The sequence below is a fragment of the Oncorhynchus kisutch genome, linkage group LG23 (genome assembly GCF_002021735.2).
Source record: "Oncorhynchus kisutch isolate 150728-3 linkage group LG23, Okis_V2, whole genome shotgun sequence".
Classification (NCBI taxonomy): domain Eukaryota; kingdom Metazoa; phylum Chordata; class Actinopteri; order Salmoniformes; family Salmonidae; genus Oncorhynchus; species Oncorhynchus kisutch.
The window spans coordinates 36,427,890-36,445,929 of record NC_034196.2 but is presented as its reverse complement, the minus strand read 5'-3'; the positions used below and the strand labels follow the sequence as shown (position 1 = coordinate 36,445,929).

The window sequence follows — 18,040 nt, the reverse complement described above, 5'->3', positions numbered from 1 at the left end:
GAGTGAATGAAGCTTTGTTGTTGATTCTGTGGCATGAGGATTGCACCACAGGAAGAAAATGTTGGCAGAATCTGAAACCCAACAGAGACCAAGAGGTCTGCTTTTAGTCACCAAAAAAGCGTTAAACAAATCAAAATATATTTTATATGTGAGATTCTTCAAAGCAGACACCCTTTGCCTTGATGGCAGCTTTGCACACTCCTGGGGATCCCTAATAAATAGAGATACAGAGATGGCATGTGGACATTTTCATACATAGATGCTATATACCCTTTCATATGAACACAACTATGAGTGAATAATACTCAGACAGGAATATAGAAGGTCATGCATGTACACTTGCAGGTTTGTGTAACATACATACCACTGCAGGTTGGTGGCACCTTAATTGGAGAGGACAGGCTTGTGGTAATGGCTGGAGCTGTATAAGTGGAATGATATCAAACACATAGTTTCTTTGTGTTTGATGCCATTTCATTTGCGCCGTACCAGCCATTATTATGAGCCGTCCTCCCTTCAGAAGCCTCCACTGATACATACACACACATACTCACACAGTTTACTTGAGTTCCTATTGAGTCTTCGATAAGCCCAGTGACCTATCCCAGCGTCAACATTGGAAAAAAGGGATCAACACTGGATAGAGCACTCACTTCTCTAGAACAATACTTTTATGGTCAGGAGCACATCACATAAATTAAGATGGAGCAAACGTTGCTTACAATACGTCAGAGCTTCCTTAATGATCCTGAGTTATCTCCGGTATCTGCCGATGGTATTTTAAGTGACCTCTGAAATTCCGGTGAAGAAACGGTTGCTCGGTTGTCTTGGCGGGAGCGCCACATATTTTCCACATCAGTGCACCTCTGAACAATATCATAGAACCACCGTTACTGATGCAAGACCGGTCGGGGTGTTTAGAAATTGAAGGTGATTCAATGAAGATACATATTTAAGGAGTTAATTTTGGAGCTTGCTGTGAGGCTGTTTCCATCTTAGAATAGTTTTCCTACTCCGCGAATGTGTTTTCTTCCCTGAAGTGAGACTTAATGAGGGACTCATTGGGAATTGTGGGGCCTTCAGTCCTTCACAGTCGAGCCTAACAGCTTCACGGGGGGACACATCCCCTCTCTCCCTCCTTCCATTTCTCTCTCTATCCCTCTCTCCCTCCTTCCATCTCTCTCTCTATCCCTCCCATCTCTTTCTCTATCCCTCCCTTCCTCCCATCTCTCTCTCTCTATCCCTCCCTTCCTCCCATCTCTCTCTCTCTATCCCTCCCTTCCTCCCATCTCTCTCTCTATCCCTCCCTTCCTCCCATCTCTCTCTCTCTATCCCTCCCTTCCTCCCATCTCTCTCTCTCTCTATCCCTCCCTTCCTCCCATCTCTCTCTCTCTCTATCCCTTCCTTGCTCCCATCTCTCTCTCTCTATCCCTCCCTTCCTCCCATCTCTCTCTCTCTATCCCTCTCTTCCTCACATCTCTCTCTCTTTCCCTCTCTTCCTCCCATCTCTCTCTCTATCCCTCTCTTCCTCCCATCTCTCTCTCTATCCCTCTCTCCCTCCTTCCATCTCTCTCTCTATCCCTCTCTCCCTCCTTCTATCTCTCTCTCTATCCCTCTCTCCCTCCTTCCATCTCTCTCTCTATCCCTCTCTCCCTCCTTCCATCTCTCTCTCTATCCCTCTCTCCCTCCTTCCATCTCTCTCTCTATCCCTCTCTCCCTCCTTCCATCTCTCTCTCTATCCCTCTCTCCCTCCTTCCATCTCTCTCTCTATCCCTCTCTCCCTCCTTCCATCTCTCTCTCTATCCCTCCCTTTCTCCTTTTTTATTATTATTATTATAATTTTTTCACCTTTATTTAACCAGGTAGCCAGTTGAGAACACCTTTATTTAACCAGGCCAGTTGAGAACACCTTTATTTAACCAGGTAGGCCAGTTGAGAACACCTTTATTTAACCAGGTAGGCCAGTTGAGAACAAGTTCTCATTTTCAACTGCTACCTGGCCAAGATAGAGCAAAGCAGTGCAACACAGAGTTACACATGGGATAAACAAACGTACAGTCAATAACACAATAGAAAAGTCTATATACAGTGTGTGCAAATGTAGTAAGATTAGGGAGGTAAGGCAATAAATAGGCCGTAGTGGCGAAATAATGACAATTTAGCAATTACACTGGAGTGATAGATGTGCAGAAGATGAATGTGCAAGTAGAGATACTGGAGTGCAAAGGAGCAACAACAAAAAAATATGGGGATGAGGTAGTTGGGTGGGCTATTTACAGATGGGCTATGTACAGGTGCAATGATTGGTAAGCTGCTCTGACAGCTGATGCTTAAAGTTAGTGAGGGAGATATAAGTCTCCAGCTTCAGTGATTTTTGCAATTCGTTCCAGTCATTGGCAGCAGAGAACTGGAAGGAAAGGCGGCCAAAGAAGGAAATATACCTGCTGGAGCGCGTGCTACGTGTGGGTGCTGCTATGGTGACCAGTGAACTGAGATAAGGCGGGGCTTTACCTAGCAAAGACTTATAGATGACCTGGGGCCAGTGGGTTTGGCGAAGAATATGAAGCGAGGGCCAGCCTACAAGAGCATACAGGTCGTAGTGGTGGGTAGTATGTGGGGCTTTGGTGACAATGTGATAGACTACATCCAATTTGCTGAGTAGAGTGTGAGGCTATTTTGTAAATGACATCGCAGAAGTCAAGGATCAGTAGGATAGTCAGTTTTACGAGGGTATGTTTGGCAGCATGAGTGAAGGATGCTTTGTTGTGAAATAGAAAGCCGATTCTAGATTGGAGATGCTTAATATGAGTCTGGAAGGAGAGTTAATAGTCTAACCAGACACCCAGGTATTTGTAGTTGTCCACATATATATCCTCTTGTCCACATAAGTCAGAACCTTCCAGAGTAGGGATGCTAGACGGGCGGGCGGGTGTGGGCAGTGATCGGTTGAAGAGCATGCGTTTAGTTTTGCATTCTCTCTCCCTCTCCAGGACACAGTACCTTATCGACGCAGAGAGTCCCCACTACCTTATCGACACAGAGAGTCCCCAGTACCTTACCGACGCAGAGAGTCCCCAGTACCTTATCGACGCAGAGAGGCCCCAGTACCTTATCGACGCAGAGAGGCCCCAGTACCTTATCGACGCAGAGAGTCCCCAGTACCTTATCTACACAGAGAGTCCCCAGTACCTTATCGACGCAGAGAGTCCCCAGTACCTTATCGACGCAGAGAGGCCCCAGTACCTTATCGACGCAGAGAGGCCCCAGTACCTTATCGACGCAGAGAGGCCCCAGTACCTTATCGACGCAGAGAGGCCCCAGTACCTTATCGACGCAGAGAGGCCCCAGTACCTTATCGACGCAGAGAGGCCCCAGTACCTTATCGACGCAGAGAGGCCCCAGTACCTTATCGACGCAGAGAGGCCCCAGTACCTTATCGACGCAGAGAGGCCCCAGTACCTTATCGACGCAGAGAGGCCCCAGTACCTTATCGACGCAGAGAGGCCCCAGTACCTTATCGACACAGAGAGGCCCCAGTACCTTATCGACACAGAGAGGCCCCAGTACCTTATCTACACAGAGAGGCCCCAGTACCTTATCTACACAGAGAGGCCCTCTTACAGAATTTCCCTGCCAAGGGCGCTGTGGGACTAATTTCCAGCGTGTGTGTTGCTGTTTATGTCTGGCTGGCACTATCTAGTCTTGTTCTCCCCCTCACGTGAGAGATTTTGATCACCTCCAGCTCATGGCTTCAGCCAATCAGACTGTCCCCATGCACCCCACATTTTGCCCATGCATCCTGTGATTGGTCCGATGCTCATATCTAGCTCAGCACTGGCCAGTCGGGACCGTTGAATGCTCTTCAAAGTGTATAAATATTCCCCTGAGCTTGACGTGTGATCATGGGTGGAGTTATGTACATGGGATGCGTGCACACAAAGTAAGTTGTTGTTGTTGTTTAGCTTTGATTTGAATTTCATTATGTAGCTATTACAATGTTATATGCTGAAGTTGTTGTTAGTATTGGCTATTATTACCTTTTAGTGTAGTTTCTATGTGTAATAATTGCTATTTATGTTGCCTATTTGTATTGCCTCACTGTATGGTTATACTGTTGTTATTATTGTACTACTGGCTATTAGATACAGTCCTGTTGTTATTATTGTACTACTGGCTATTAGATACAGTCCTGTTGTTATTATTGTACTACTGGCTATTAGATACAGTCCTGTTGTTATTATTGTACTACTGGCTATTAGATACAGTCCTGTTGTTATTATTGTACTACTGGCTATTAGATACAGTCCTGTTGTTATTATTGTACTACTGGCTATTAGATACAGTCCTGTTGTTATTATTGTACTACTGGCTATTAGATACAGTCCTGTTGTTATTATTGTACTACTGGCTATTAGATACAGTCCTGTTGTTATTATTGTACTACTGGCTATTAGATACAGTCCTGTTGTTATTATTGTACTACTGGCTATTAGATACAGTCCTGTTGTTATTATTGTACTACTGGCTATTAGATACCATCCTGTAGTTATTATTGTACTACTGGTTATTAGATACAGTCCTGTAGTTATTATTGTACTACTGGCTATTAGATACAGTCCTGTAGTTATTATTGTACTACTGGCTATTAGATACAGTCCTGTAGTTATTATTGTACTACTGGTTATTAGATACAGTCCTGTAGTTATTATTGTACTACTGGCTATTAGATACAGTCCTGTAGTTATTATTGTACTACTGGCTATTAGATACAGTCCTGTTGTTATTATTGTACTACTGGCTATTAGATACAGTCCTGTAGTTATTATTGTACTACTGGCTATTAGATACAGTCCTGTAGTTATTATTGTACTACTGGCTATTAGATACAGTCCTGTAGTTATTATTGTACTACTGGCTATTAGATACAGTCCTGTAGTTATTATTGTACTTCTTGGCATTATGCAACAGGTTGCTGTGAAGAGCATGGGACAGTCATATGAAGGACAGCAGCAAGAAGTTGTCTCATCTGCCCCGGAACCGTTGCCAGGTGTGACTGTGACTATTGGGTGTGACTATATTGTCTATCCAGCCCCGGCACCGTGGTCAGACACGGCTGCAATTGAGACCGGGCAGGGACCTCGGCCCCCTCTGGTCCTGAGGAGTCACCTGCTACGGAGACTGAGCCCTCACCAGATATCATTCCCGATCCCCCCTCCGCTGTCGAGGAGTCTGGGGGAACCCTCTCCCCAACTTGGGCGGCCTATGAGATTCCTACAGCATCGTCACCCGGTAGTGAGCCTATATTGCTGACTGGACCCTATTTCTCACCACCACCAGATCATCACCAGCCAAATCTACCGGGGTGACCTGACATCACCCTGTGACCTGTCCCAGAGTGACCTGTCCCAGAGGCACGACCCATTCCTGCTCCTGGGGTCCAAGCTGATCCACCATCTGCCCTGGATTTACCAGCACTGCCTCCTAATCTGGCCCTGACCCTGGATCTTCCGTTGGTGCCTGCTCCAAGACTTGCCCTGGGCCCTCCTCTGGTTCCTGCACTGGGAGCACATCGCGTTCCTGCTCTCCACTGCTGGGGCACAGCCCACCTCTGTGGGGGAACAACCTCGGTGCCTGCTCTCCACTGCTGGGGCACAGCCCACCTCTGTGGGGGAACCACCTCCGTTCCTGCTCTCCACTGCTGGGGCCTGGCCTGCCTCAGTTGGGGAGCTGCCGCCGCTGGGCCTGTTGGGGAGCTGCCACCGCTGGGCCTGCTCTCCTCTCTCCTCCCAAGCAATGGACACAGTGGTCGCATACACATATTTTGCAGATGTTATTGGCGGGTGTAGTGAAATGTTGTTTTCCTAGCTCCAACAGTTCTAGGGGTGGCTGTTACAAATTCCCTGCCTATGACTGTTAGCAGCACCTCACAACCCTGAGCTGCACACTCCACTGCCCAACCCCTAGGACCGGAGCCTGAGAGTCTCGGGGGAACCATAAACCTGCCTCTCAAACTCTCCCTGACCTATGTGTCCTGTGCCCTGATACAATAGGTTGCTAGGGAGGTTACTAGTGGGCTGGACATCTGCCTGTCCTCTTGACTCTGCAGGTCACACTGTCAGTACTGTCAGTCACCCTCAAGCAGTGGTAGAGAGCAACATCTCTGTCTCTGCCCATCAACAACTGGACTCACTCATATCTCTGGACGTGTGGGATGGTGTGCGTGCCCAAAGTGAGTTGTGTGACATTTGTATATTGTTCTTCATAGTTAGTTACTACTATTGCCTATTGTATGTTGACCCTCTGAGTTTACTGTGTTGTGTAATACTCTGCTGGTGGCATATGCAATCTATACAGTCGTTTGACATGTATTACTGCTTTATTCTGTAAGCTTATGTATCTGTGCATTCTTTCCCTGGTGTATTCATTTGGTATGTGTGTATTCATTACCTCAGTGGTTCTGTAATGGACAGAAACAATCATTCCACTACCTTTCCCAATGTACATCCCATGTTCATCTTCCTCAGTGTGTGTGAATAAAGTTCCAGTGTGTGTGAATAACGTTCCAGTGTGTGTGAATAACGTTCCAGTGTGTGTGAATAATGTTCCAGTGTGTGTGAATAAAGTTCCAGTGTGTGTGAATAATGTTCCAGTGTGTGTGAATAACGTTCCAGTGTGTGTGAATAACGTTCCAGTGTGTGTGAATAACGTTCCAGTGTGTGTGAATAACGTTCCAGTGTGTGTGAATAACGTTCCAGTGTGTGTGAATAACGTTCCAGTGTGTGTGAATAACGTTCCAGTGTGTGTGAATAACGTTCCAGTGTGTGTGAATAACGTTCCAGTGTGTGTGAATAACGTTCCAGTGTGTGTGAATAACGTTCCAGTGTGTGTGAATAAAGTTCCAGTGTGTGTGAATAACGTTCCAGTGTGTGTGATTTATTTTATTTTAAATGTTACCTTTATTTAACTAGGCAAGTCAGTTAAGAACAGATTCTTATTTTCAATGACGGCCTAGGAACAGTGGGTTAACTGCCTGTTCAGGGGCAGAACGACAAATTTGTACCTTGTCAGCTCGGGGGTTTGAACTTGCAACCTTCCGTTTACTAGTCCAACGCTCTAACCACTAGGCTACCCCTGGAATAAAGTTCCAGTGTGTGTGAATAATGTTCCAGTGTGTGTGAATAATGTTCCAGTGTGTGTGAATAATGTTCCAGTGTGTGTGAATAATGTTCCAGTGTGTGTGAATAAAGTTCCAGTGTGTGTGAATAATGTTCCAGTGTGTGTGAATAAAGTTCCAGTGTGTGTGAATAATGTTCCAGTGTGTGTGAATAATGTTCCAGTGTGTGTGAATAACGTTCCAGTGTGTGTGAATAATGTTCCAGTGTGTGTGAATAAAGTTCCAGTGTGTGTGAATAAAGTTCCAGTGTGTGTGAATAAAGTTCCAGTGTGTGTGAATAATGTTCCAGTGTGTGTGAATAACGTTCCAGTGTGTGTGAATAATGTTCCAGTGTGTGTGAATAATGTTCCAGTGTGTGTGAATAATGTTCCAGTGTGTGTGAAAAATGTTCCAGTGTGTGTGAATAACGTTCCAGTGTGTGTGAATAAAGTTCCAGTGTGTGTGAATAAAGTTCCAGTGTGTGTGAATAACGTTCCAGTGTGTGTGAATAATGTTCCAGTGTGTGTGAATAAAGTTCCAGTGTGTGTGAATACAGTTCCTGTGTGTGTGAATAACGTTCCAGTGTGTGTGAATAACGTTCCAGTGTGTGTGAATAACGTTCCAGTGTGTGTGAATACAGTTCCAGTGTGTGTGAATAATGTTCCAGTGTGTGTGAATAATGTTCCAGTGTGTGTGAATAAAGTTCCAGTGTGTGTGAATAATGTTCCAGTGTGTGTGAATAACGTTCCAGTGTGTGTGAATAAAGTTCCAGTGTGTGTGAATAACGTTCCAGTGTGTGTGAATAACGTTCCAGTGTGTGTGAATAACGTTCCTGTGTGTGTGAATAACGTTCCAGTGTGTGTGAATAACGTTCCAGTGTGTGTGAATAACGTTCCAGTGTGTGTGAATACAGTTCCTGTGTGTGTGAATAACGTTCCAGTGTGTGTGAATAAAGTTCCTGTGTGTGTGAATAACATTCCTGTGTGTGTTAACTCTTGGGTTGCTTTATTCCCCTCTGACTGGGGGTGGAGTCAGTGAGTCACAACCCATTAAAATAGGTAGAGCCAGGCCGCTGTTTTTCAGGCCCCAATACCTTATCTACACAAAAATACTCCAGTACCTTATCTACACATGAAGAGTGCCACTCAAACCAAGGTCAGCATCAGGGAGACTGAAAGGCCCTCTTTTCCACATCCTAAACATAACAGCCTGTTTCCTGACTGGTTCCTAACCGCTCCATCTCACAAACCGTGTTGAAATAATTTGATTGAGGGCGTTTTTTGTTTCTTTTGGGGAGGGGGGTTATTGTGCCTGTCACGAATATGTCCTTTGACTGGTAGCACCACCGACCAGACTTGTCAGTCAGTGGTTTCTATGGTAATTTCACACCCATTTGTTTTGTTGTTGTACTTGTATTGTGATGTAAAACAGAGGAGAAGGAATTAGCTTTTTGTGGGGGTGGAACATTTACATAGAAAACAAGTGGTTGTGACACAACGCTGCGAGGTTGTTAAATTGTGGCCCAGAAAATAAAGTCAGTAGATTCTTAGTGTGCTGCACCCAAGCCTTTATCCTCAAGTACATAGACAAAACACACATGTGAGCACACCGGTATGCAAGCACTAAAAGAGGTCTATACACACACACACACACACACACACACACACACACACACACAGGTATGCGTCCACCTGGTCTTCGATCCTCACACTGTGCAGGTGGTTCATCTCTCAGCTTTGAGGCTTATGAAACTCTTGGTGATGTATGGATTCGACCCTCCTGACCTGGACTGGCTGTCACCCTGGATATGTCTGTCTGGACGGCTGACAATGTATGAGTGTGTTGAAATCAATGATGTAAATAATCCCTGGATTGTCCAATGAGAGGCGTTGAAGCCACTGGTTGGCCATATTGGTACTCCTCAGAAGGAGCAGTCCTCCATAGGAATGAATGGAATTCTACAGTATTTCAAATAAATGACAAAATTAGGACAAAATTACATGTATTTATTTGTAAAAGTGGGGAGAGTATCATTAGTACTCTAAAAAAAATACTTTAAGGAATAGGTTTTTATATACTCTATAATTTAAAATATGTATTAAGGCGTTTGTAATATAATATACTTTTCAAAAACGAATGTAGAAATTAATACATGCATTTCTATAGCATTCAAAATCCAAAGTACCAAAATGGCTGCGTGGCAGCTTCAAAACAGCGCCCCCTGGGACTCATCTAAGGTCAATACATATCATTGGTTGAACTGGCAACACATGGTCTGTCTTTCAAACACACCCAACAGAACCCCCCCCCCCCCCCCCCCCACTTTCCTGCTTGGATTGATTATGGGTGATGGATTGTTCAGCATGTGCATCTGACCCACACGTCTAACACTCACCTCCGCCTTCCAAAGACTCAGGGTTTTTAGACTTGCCAAGTCACTTGCATTTTTCTATCCAGCTGGATGTTAAGGGATGATGTGATAGCGTCTGCACGTGACGATTATCCTTCATGTGTAGATCTATCCACATCATTGATTCATATTCACCCCTTACCTTACAAGTACTGTACTACCATGGTATTATTCACTCAACTAGCTTCCACCGTGACCTCATTTTGTCATGTACACCACAGCACATTTATCATATTTTTTTCTAACATATCTTCTCCCTCTCACTCCCGCTTAGCGCGAGGACTCCGCTCTCATATTTTGAGGCTTGATCCCAGGCCGAGCGTGTCACTGGCCCAAGCTGGAGATATGTACCGTGTGTGTGTGATGTCCCGGTGGTTTGTTGGAGAGAGGGCCCAGTCTGACAGACTGTCTGCATCCACGGTGAGAGGCATTAGTCAGAGGAACCGACCGTGCCTTTCAGCAGCTCTCCTGACTGAGATGTGCTAAATTACATTTCCTGTGTTTCATAACAGCGACTACCCAAGCTCTGACTGACGCTAGGACTTCCTGCTCAAGTCAAACATAAACACTTTTTTTTTGCCGTTTTTAGGTAACGTCGCCGCAGGTTTGACAATGGAGATGTTCTTTTGGCCCTGTGTAAACAAGCAGACTTTAAGGCCAGGGAATCTTTGTTTTCTGGAACGTGTTTGTGTGCATAGCTGTGTGTCAGTGTACATACAGAACATACTTGGCTTCCTTTCCTCATTTCCAAAGTCATTGTAACCATTGATAGTTGGTAGAGCTGGTAGAGCAATGCCAGGGTTGTGGGTTCCATGTGGCTCAGTTGGTAGAGCAACGCCAGGGTTGTAGGTTCCATGGGGACTGGTTTGGCATTGTTTTTAATGAAAATGTATTCAATCACTACTGTGAGCTAAATGACTAAAATGTAAATAGAATAACCTTTTTTGGTTCCGGATAGAACCATTTTGGGTTCCATGCCCCTTTCCACAGAGGGTTCTACCTGCAACCAAAAAGGGTTATCCTATGGGGACTGAACCCCTTTGGAGGGTACTTCCTGTATGCTATCAAATGAGATATATTTCCAGTGTATTGCTCTCCTACAACCCACTCACCATCACTGTGCCACAATAGAACACTTTCATTGACATTTTAACCTCTGTCTGTCTAGAAACAAACGAGGAGCCTCCATTGGTAGGAAAATGCATTACAAGGTTCTTTAGATATCATCATCTCAATATGGCCTTTTTCCTGTTGCTTTACTACAACCTTGCTCTTTTCCCACCATCTGACTTCATTTGTCCAAGTCCTCAGTCTATCTGTCCTCCTATACCCCTCCCTCTGTCTGTCTGGCTGCCCTCCTATACCCCTCCCTCTGTCTGTCTGGCTGCCCTCCTATACCCCTCCCTCTGTCTGTCTGGCTGCCCTCCTATACCCCTCCCTCTGTCTGTCTGGCTGCCCTCCTATACCCCTCCCTCTGTCTGTCTGGCTGCCCTCCTATACCCCTCCCCCTGTCTGTCTGACTGTCCTCCTATACCCCTCCCCCTGTCTCTCTGACTGTCCTCCTATACCCCTCCCTCTATCTGTCTGTCCTCATCTCCCCCCGTCTGTCTGTCTGTCCTGTCTGTCCTCGTCTCCCTCCCTGTCCCCCTCTGTCTCTCTGTCTGCCCTCGTCTTCCTCCCTGCTCCCTTCTGCCTGCCTGCCTGCCCTCGTCTCCCTCCCTTTCCCCCTCTGTCTCTCTGTCTGCCCTCGTCTCCCTGCCCCCCTTTGCCCTCTCTAGCATCTGAGAGAGGGCTTGTGATGATGTCACACAGGGACGTCTGGCCTCTATAAAAGGGGGAGCCACTGTGAAAATCTCTTAATGAAGTTGCGAAGAGCCTGAGTTGAGCTGAGCTGTGCTGACTACTTCCACCTCCATAGAAACGGATCAAGTTGGACTTGAATTTTCTCCTTAGAAAACACCAAAACATACAGGCTTACCCACATCTCCTTCAGATAGATGAGAAGATACAGGGAGATATCATTTGAAAGCAGTGAACAGCTCCTATTCTTCACATTGGTTTGATCACTGCGTCTTTCGACACTGCTAGCCCTGAGAGTGACGAGTCTAGCTGACATATTGGGAAAACTTTGTATTCATTTTTTTCCCGAACCCCATGAAAATCACGTTTTCTTCGTGGACAATGATGCGACAAGCAAGCATCTCCTCGGTGGTATTTCTATCTTGCACTGTCATGCTGGTAAGTACTTTTTAAAGTGTTTCATATGTGTGCTTTTACCTCTCCATTCAAATTAGTGTCCTTACATCATCGGGTTCTACATACTTCACCATAAGCTCGTAAAAATGATACAATGTCATCTTTAATATTCAAATTGAGAAATTGCAAGTATATATTATGGTCAAATTCATTTCAAATTATGCATATTATATTGTCCATCTATTGACTGAAATAATGAGACCGGGATCTTTGAACAAATGAATAAATTCATCTCCATAGATACATTTGAATTTGTTTGATACTTTTGAGCTTGATGATCTAGTCTGTGTCGCTCCAGGCTGATGTGTAACAACCATGCTTAAAAAGGTAGAAGCAGAAATGTGTCCTAACCAGATTAGAACAGGGTGCCGGTTTGAATGAAAGCATTGTTCTAAATCAAATTCCTTTGTACAATCACAGTTTAATTATTCTGATATTTGAGTACACAATCAGAGAATTTGGAGAGGAATTTCTGCTGAGTGTTAGCTGATATTTGACCTGCACACTGTAAATGAACGTATCTGAAATACCAGTAAGAGTTTTTGCTTGTGGATAACCAAGAGTTCTTTAGATCTTTGGGTAACCTTATTCTAGGTATACACTTGATTCCACCATTTTTTCTCCTCCGGATATTTACTCAAGCATTGTACAATCCCTCTTCTGTGGGGGCTTCCAACACAAAAGGATGCCCTTCCCCTGTGCCCTGCAGTGAACATATACACACTAACTCTCAATCCTCTCGCTGTGCTTCCCAGGTGCAGGGTGGATGCCCGCGACAGTGCTCGTGCCCCACCTCACCGCCCTCATGCCCACCAGGTGTCAGCTGGGTGACAGACTCCTGCGGCTGCTGTAAGGTGTGTGCCAGGCAGTACAACCAGGACTGCAGCCCTAGCCAGCCCTGTGACCACATCAAGGGCCTGCACTGCCACCTAGGGTCTGGAGGAGACCCGGAGACAGGACTGTGTCGAGGTAAGGGCATGGACATCGAAATGGCCTAGGGTGGGACATACTTATGCTATGATTGACATTTCCTATCCACCTTCTGATTGGCACTGATAATATTATTGACAATGCTAACTCTAATGAATATAATGATATACACAAAAGCGACAATGATTGTACAAAAATGCATTGCTCCTGTCCCAGCTGAGGCCATGGGTCGTCCCTGTGAGCTGAACGGCCGGGTCTACCAACACGGGGAGGACTTCCAGCCCAGCTGCCAGCACCAGTGCAGCTGTATGGACGGCGTGGTGGGCTGCATGCCCCTGTGCCCACACCAGGTACCACTACCAGGTTGGCACTGCTCCCGGCCCCGGCTGGCCAGGCTGCCAGGACGCTGCTGCGAGGAGTGGCTTTGTGACGATGACAACCATATCAAGGAGGACTCCAGAGAGGTTGACCACGCTCCACCTCCTTCCCCACCCCAGCACCCTGATCTTGCCAGCAATGAGCTGCTCATGGCTCCCACCCCCTGGGTCTCAAGTGCTGGAGCGTCATATCAAGGTACATAATGATACTCTCTTTTTTGTAATGAAATATACATTTGTAATGTTTTGTATCAGTCAGAGGAGAATGGTGTTCCTCATATGGCTCATGTTTGGCCCTCTCTTCTTACAGAGTGGATCTCCTCCCCCCAGTCCCATGTCTTACTTCCCTCAACCTGCTTCCTGCAAACCACTGATTGGTCGCCTTGCTCAGCCACGTGTGGGATGGGTGTGTCCAGCCGAGTAACCAGTAGCAACGCTGAGTGTCGGTTGGCCAGAGAGACACGACTGTGCCAGATCCGGCAGTGTGATCTTGCCCTCATCCCTTCTCCCAAGGTGAAGACACTTCTCCCAATGAGAAGACACACAATGGTCCAGGATCATCAAATGGGAATTACACTACTATAAATTGACCACTAGACAGGTTATGGAATTGTACCATAGCTATCCTCCTGTCAAGCAGTGGAGGCAGCTGAGGGGAGGACAGCGCATAATAAAGGCTGGAATGGAGCTAATGAAATAGAAACCATGTGTTTGATACCATTCCACTAATTCTACTCCAGCCATTACCACAAGCCCATCCTCCCCAATTAATGTGGGCCACCAACCTCCTGTGCATTCAGGGTGTATGTATTTTGACCTGTGACCCCATTTCTCTTACAGAAAGGGAAGAAGTGCCAACGCACAATACGTCCTCGCAAACCTGTCCGGATCAAGTTCACCGGCTGCTCTACAGCGCGCCAGTATCGTCCTCGTTCCTGTGGCTTGTGTGCCGATGGCAGCTGCTGCACTCCTTCTCTGACGCGCACAGTGAACCTTCACTTCCGCTGTCCCGGAGGCAGGCAGCACTTTACCCGTAGCGTCATGTGGATCCAGCGTTGCCGCTGCAGCCAGAGCTGCCAAAGTCAAGGGCTTGCCTCCCCGGGCTCTCTCAGTCTGCCTAATGACATCCATACCTTCTCCCACTGAGCCCCATGTCTAAACACTAGCATTCCTCACCACAAGAACATGCCCTTGACCTGACTCTGGCCCTCGACTCTAGGGTTCACCCTTGCCCTAATCTCACTGTCTCCTTTCCTCGTTCCAAAAACGTTTCCTGTTCCCTAACCCCAGGGTTTATTGCTGCCGTAGCCTCTTTACCCCAGTCTGTGTTCCTTTACCCCAGGACTCCCCCTGACCCTGTCTCCAGTCTGTATTCCTTTACCCCAGGACTCCCCCTGACCCTGTCTCCAGTCTGTGTTCCTTTACCCCAGGACTCCTCCTGACCCTGTCTTCCGTCTGTGTTCCTTTACCCCAGGACTCCCCCTGACCCTGTCTTCAGTCTGTGTTCCTTTACCCCAGGACTCCTCCTGACCCTGTCTCCAGTCTGTGTTCCTTTACCCCAGGACTCCCCCTGACCCTGTCTCCAGTCTGTGTTCCTTTACCCCAGGACTCCCCCTGACCCTGTCTCCAGTCTGTGTTCCTTTACCCCAGGACTCCCCTGACCCTGTCTCGAGTCTGTGTTCCTTTACCCCAGGACTCCCCCTGACCCTGTCTCCAGTCTGTGTTCCTTTACCCCAGGACTCCCCCTGACCCTGTCTCCAGTCTGTGTTCCTTTACCCCAGGACTCCCCCTGACCCTGTCTCCAGTCTGTGTTCCTTTACCCCAGGACTCCCCCTGACCCTGTCTCCAGTCTGTGTTCCTTTACCCCAGGACTCCCCCTGACCCTGTCTCCAGTCTGTGTTCCTTTACCCCAGGACTCCCCCTGACCCTGTCTCCAGTCTGTGTTCCTTTACCCCAGGACTCCCCCTGACCCTGTCTCCAGTCTGTGTTCCTTTACTCCAGGACTCCCCCTGACCCTGTCTCCAGTCTGTGTTCCTTTACCCCAGGACTCCTCCTGACCCTGTCTCCAGTCTGTGTTCCTTTACCCCAGGACTCCCCCTGACCCTGTCTCCAGTCTGTGTTCCTTTACCCCAGGACTCCCCCTGACCCTGTCTCGAGTCTGTGTTCCTTTACCCCAGGACTCCCCCTGACCCTGTCTCCAGTCTGTGTTCCTTTACCCCAGGACTCCCCCTGACCCTGTCTCCAGTCTGTGTTCCTTTACCCCAGGACTCCCCCTGACCCTGTCTCCAGTCTGTGTTCCTTTACCCCAGGACTCCCCCTGACCCTGTCTCCCATCTGTGTTCCTTTACCCCAGGACTCCCTCTTGCCCTGTCTCCAGTCTGTGTTCCTTTACCCCAGGACTCCCCCTGACCCTGTCTCCAGTCTATGTTCCTTTACCCCAGGACTCCCCCTGACCCTGTCTCCAGTCAGTGTTCCTTTACCCCAGGACTCCCCCTGACCCTGTCTTCAGTCTGTGTTCCTTTACCCCAGGACTCCCCCTGACCCTGTCTCCAGTCTGTGTTCCTTTACCCCAGGACTCCTCCTGACCCTGTCTCGAGTCTGTGTTCCTTTACCCCAGGACTCCCCCTGACCCTGTCTCCAGTCTATGTTCCTTTACCCCAGGACTCCCCCTGACCCTGTCTCCAGTCTGTGTTCCTTTACCCCAGGACTCCTCCTGACCCTGTCTTCAGTCTGTGTTCCTTTACCCCAGGACTCCCCCTGACCCTGTCTCCAGTCTATGTTCCTTTACCCCAGGACTCCCCCTGACCCTGTCTCCAGTCAGTGTTCCTTTACCCCAGGACTCCTCCTGACCCTGTCTCGAGTCTGTGTTCCTTTACCCCAGGACTCCCCCTGACCCTGTCTTCAGTCTGTGTTCCTTTACCCCAGGACTCCCCCTGACCCTGTCTCCAGTCTGTGTTCCTTTACCCCAGGACTCCCCCTGACCCTGTCTCCAGTCTGTGTTCCTTTACCCCAGGACTCCCCCTGACCCTGTCTCCAGTCTGTGTTCCTTTACCCCAGGACTCCCCCTGACCCTGTCTCCAGTCTGCCCTCACCCCATATAGAAGGCTCCATCAGCTGGGGGAAGGACACTGATGCGATGTAGTGATCTGTTTTACTCTTACAGCTGCCTAATTCTGTGCCCAACACTTTCTCTCTCTCATTCTCTCACTGGTGGTAACTCCCCCCATAATCCAACGGTTTTGGTTTGGTCTTCACTCACACCCGAAAATCAGCACCTCCATATAACTTCAGTGTTGGACTGACTGACTGAATTTAAAAGACAGTTGGGGGTGCTTCTATGTTACTGTAGTTTGGAATGGTGAATTGTACTCTGTGGGACTGTACTTATAACTACCCAAAGAGAAAGGTTAGACTGAATATCAGACAGGCAATCTCACAGAGACATTTGCGTAGCATCCCTTCTGACAAACGCCTTTATAGCCTTACTGCCCCTTTCACTTGTCTGTTTTGCTTGTGTTCAGTAAGTGACAGATCTGTGGGCGATTGTGTCATTCTACAAATGATCTCTATCAGTGGACCTCCTATCAAATTTGATGGGCAAGAATATAAATGCACAGGTGTTCATGGTTTACACTCTGAAATATGAATCATCATTGTTATAGACACAGAGGTTTTAAATGGACCTTTGTAAGTTATTCATGTTTAATTATTGTAGCGATGACTTGTAAATATGTATTTACTATACTTTGTACAGTTAGGCAATGTTGATTTGTTTGTCATTAGGTATATATGTCTGTTTCGTATCGTCTCTATCTGTACAGACTTCACTTAACGATGGAGTGACATGTTTTGGATATTACCTCCTTTTTCGAGGTGCACAGAATATAAACAATAGTGGACCGAGAATGTAATATGTTAATTTATATCACTTTATTTTGATTAATATATTCAATAAATGTCTTATAATGAAAGTGCCTCTTGTAAAAAAAATTACAAACGCCATGAAAATATATGTATTTCTACAAAAACAAATGTGCGTGATATTTGTCCCCATAATTTGTGTCCCACTTTTCTGTTTACCAGTAAACACACCCACACACCTAGTCTGGGATTTGGTTCGATTACTCTACAGTATTAAATGTATTATTTTGTATCGATATCATTACTAGATATTTGTGTACAAATATGATATAGTCTCCATTGTCAATCACAAATCAGTGAATCAGATTTTTATAATGAGACCCAGAAGAGAGCCAGGTGGAACACCCTGAAGCTGACTAGGGAACGGACAGGGGAAGGTTTCAATAAGAGACTAGTGGGACGGAGAGACCCACTTGACAGTGTTATTTGCTGTGGAACTGTGGACTAGGGCTAAGGCCTCGGTTCAAGTTCCTGTAGGTTAGTACACAGCGCCCAGGCCCAGTTTCACATGGCAAACATTGCAGCCGTCTCACAAATACCACACACTGTATCCTTGTTTCTCAGACCCGACACTCTCCCCCGCACTCTGTGACTAACTATCCACACTGACCTCCCCACACCATGCCGATGCATACTTGATGTCAGCCGTGATGCCAAGGATGATTACTTCTACTGCTGCCACTTCTACTGCTGCCACTACTACTGATGCCACTACTACTGCTGCCACTTCTACTGCTGCCACTACTACTGCTGCCACTTCTACTGCTGCCACTTCTACTGCTGCCACTACTACTGCTGCCACTTCTACTGCTGCCACTTCTACTGCTGCCACTTCTACTGCTGCCACTTCTACTGCTGCCACTTCTACTGCCACTACTACTGCTGCCACTTCTACTGCTGCCACTACTACTGATGCCACTACTACTGCTGCCACTACTACTGCTGCCACTACTACTGCTGCCATTTCTACTGCTGCCACTACTACTGCTGCCA

The 18,040-nt window shown here is 47.0% G+C and overlaps 1 protein-coding gene across 1 annotated transcript; it reads left to right on the top strand.

The window, feature by feature from the left end:
* The first annotated feature begins 11,443 nt into the window (after positions 1 to 11,443).
* On the top strand, positions 11,444 to 17,152 carry ccn1l1 (cellular communication network factor 1, like 1). Its single transcript, XM_020458387.2, has 5 exons — positions 11,444 to 11,801; positions 12,575 to 12,788; positions 12,966 to 13,322; positions 13,437 to 13,639; positions 13,967 to 17,152. The coding sequence occupies exons 1-5, from the start codon at positions 11,718 to 11,720 to the stop codon at positions 14,270 to 14,272; spliced, it is 1,164 nt and encodes a 387-aa protein (XP_020313976.1). The 5' UTR covers positions 11,444 to 11,717; the 3' UTR covers positions 14,273 to 17,152.
* Positions 17,153 to 18,040: the final 888 nt, after the last annotated feature.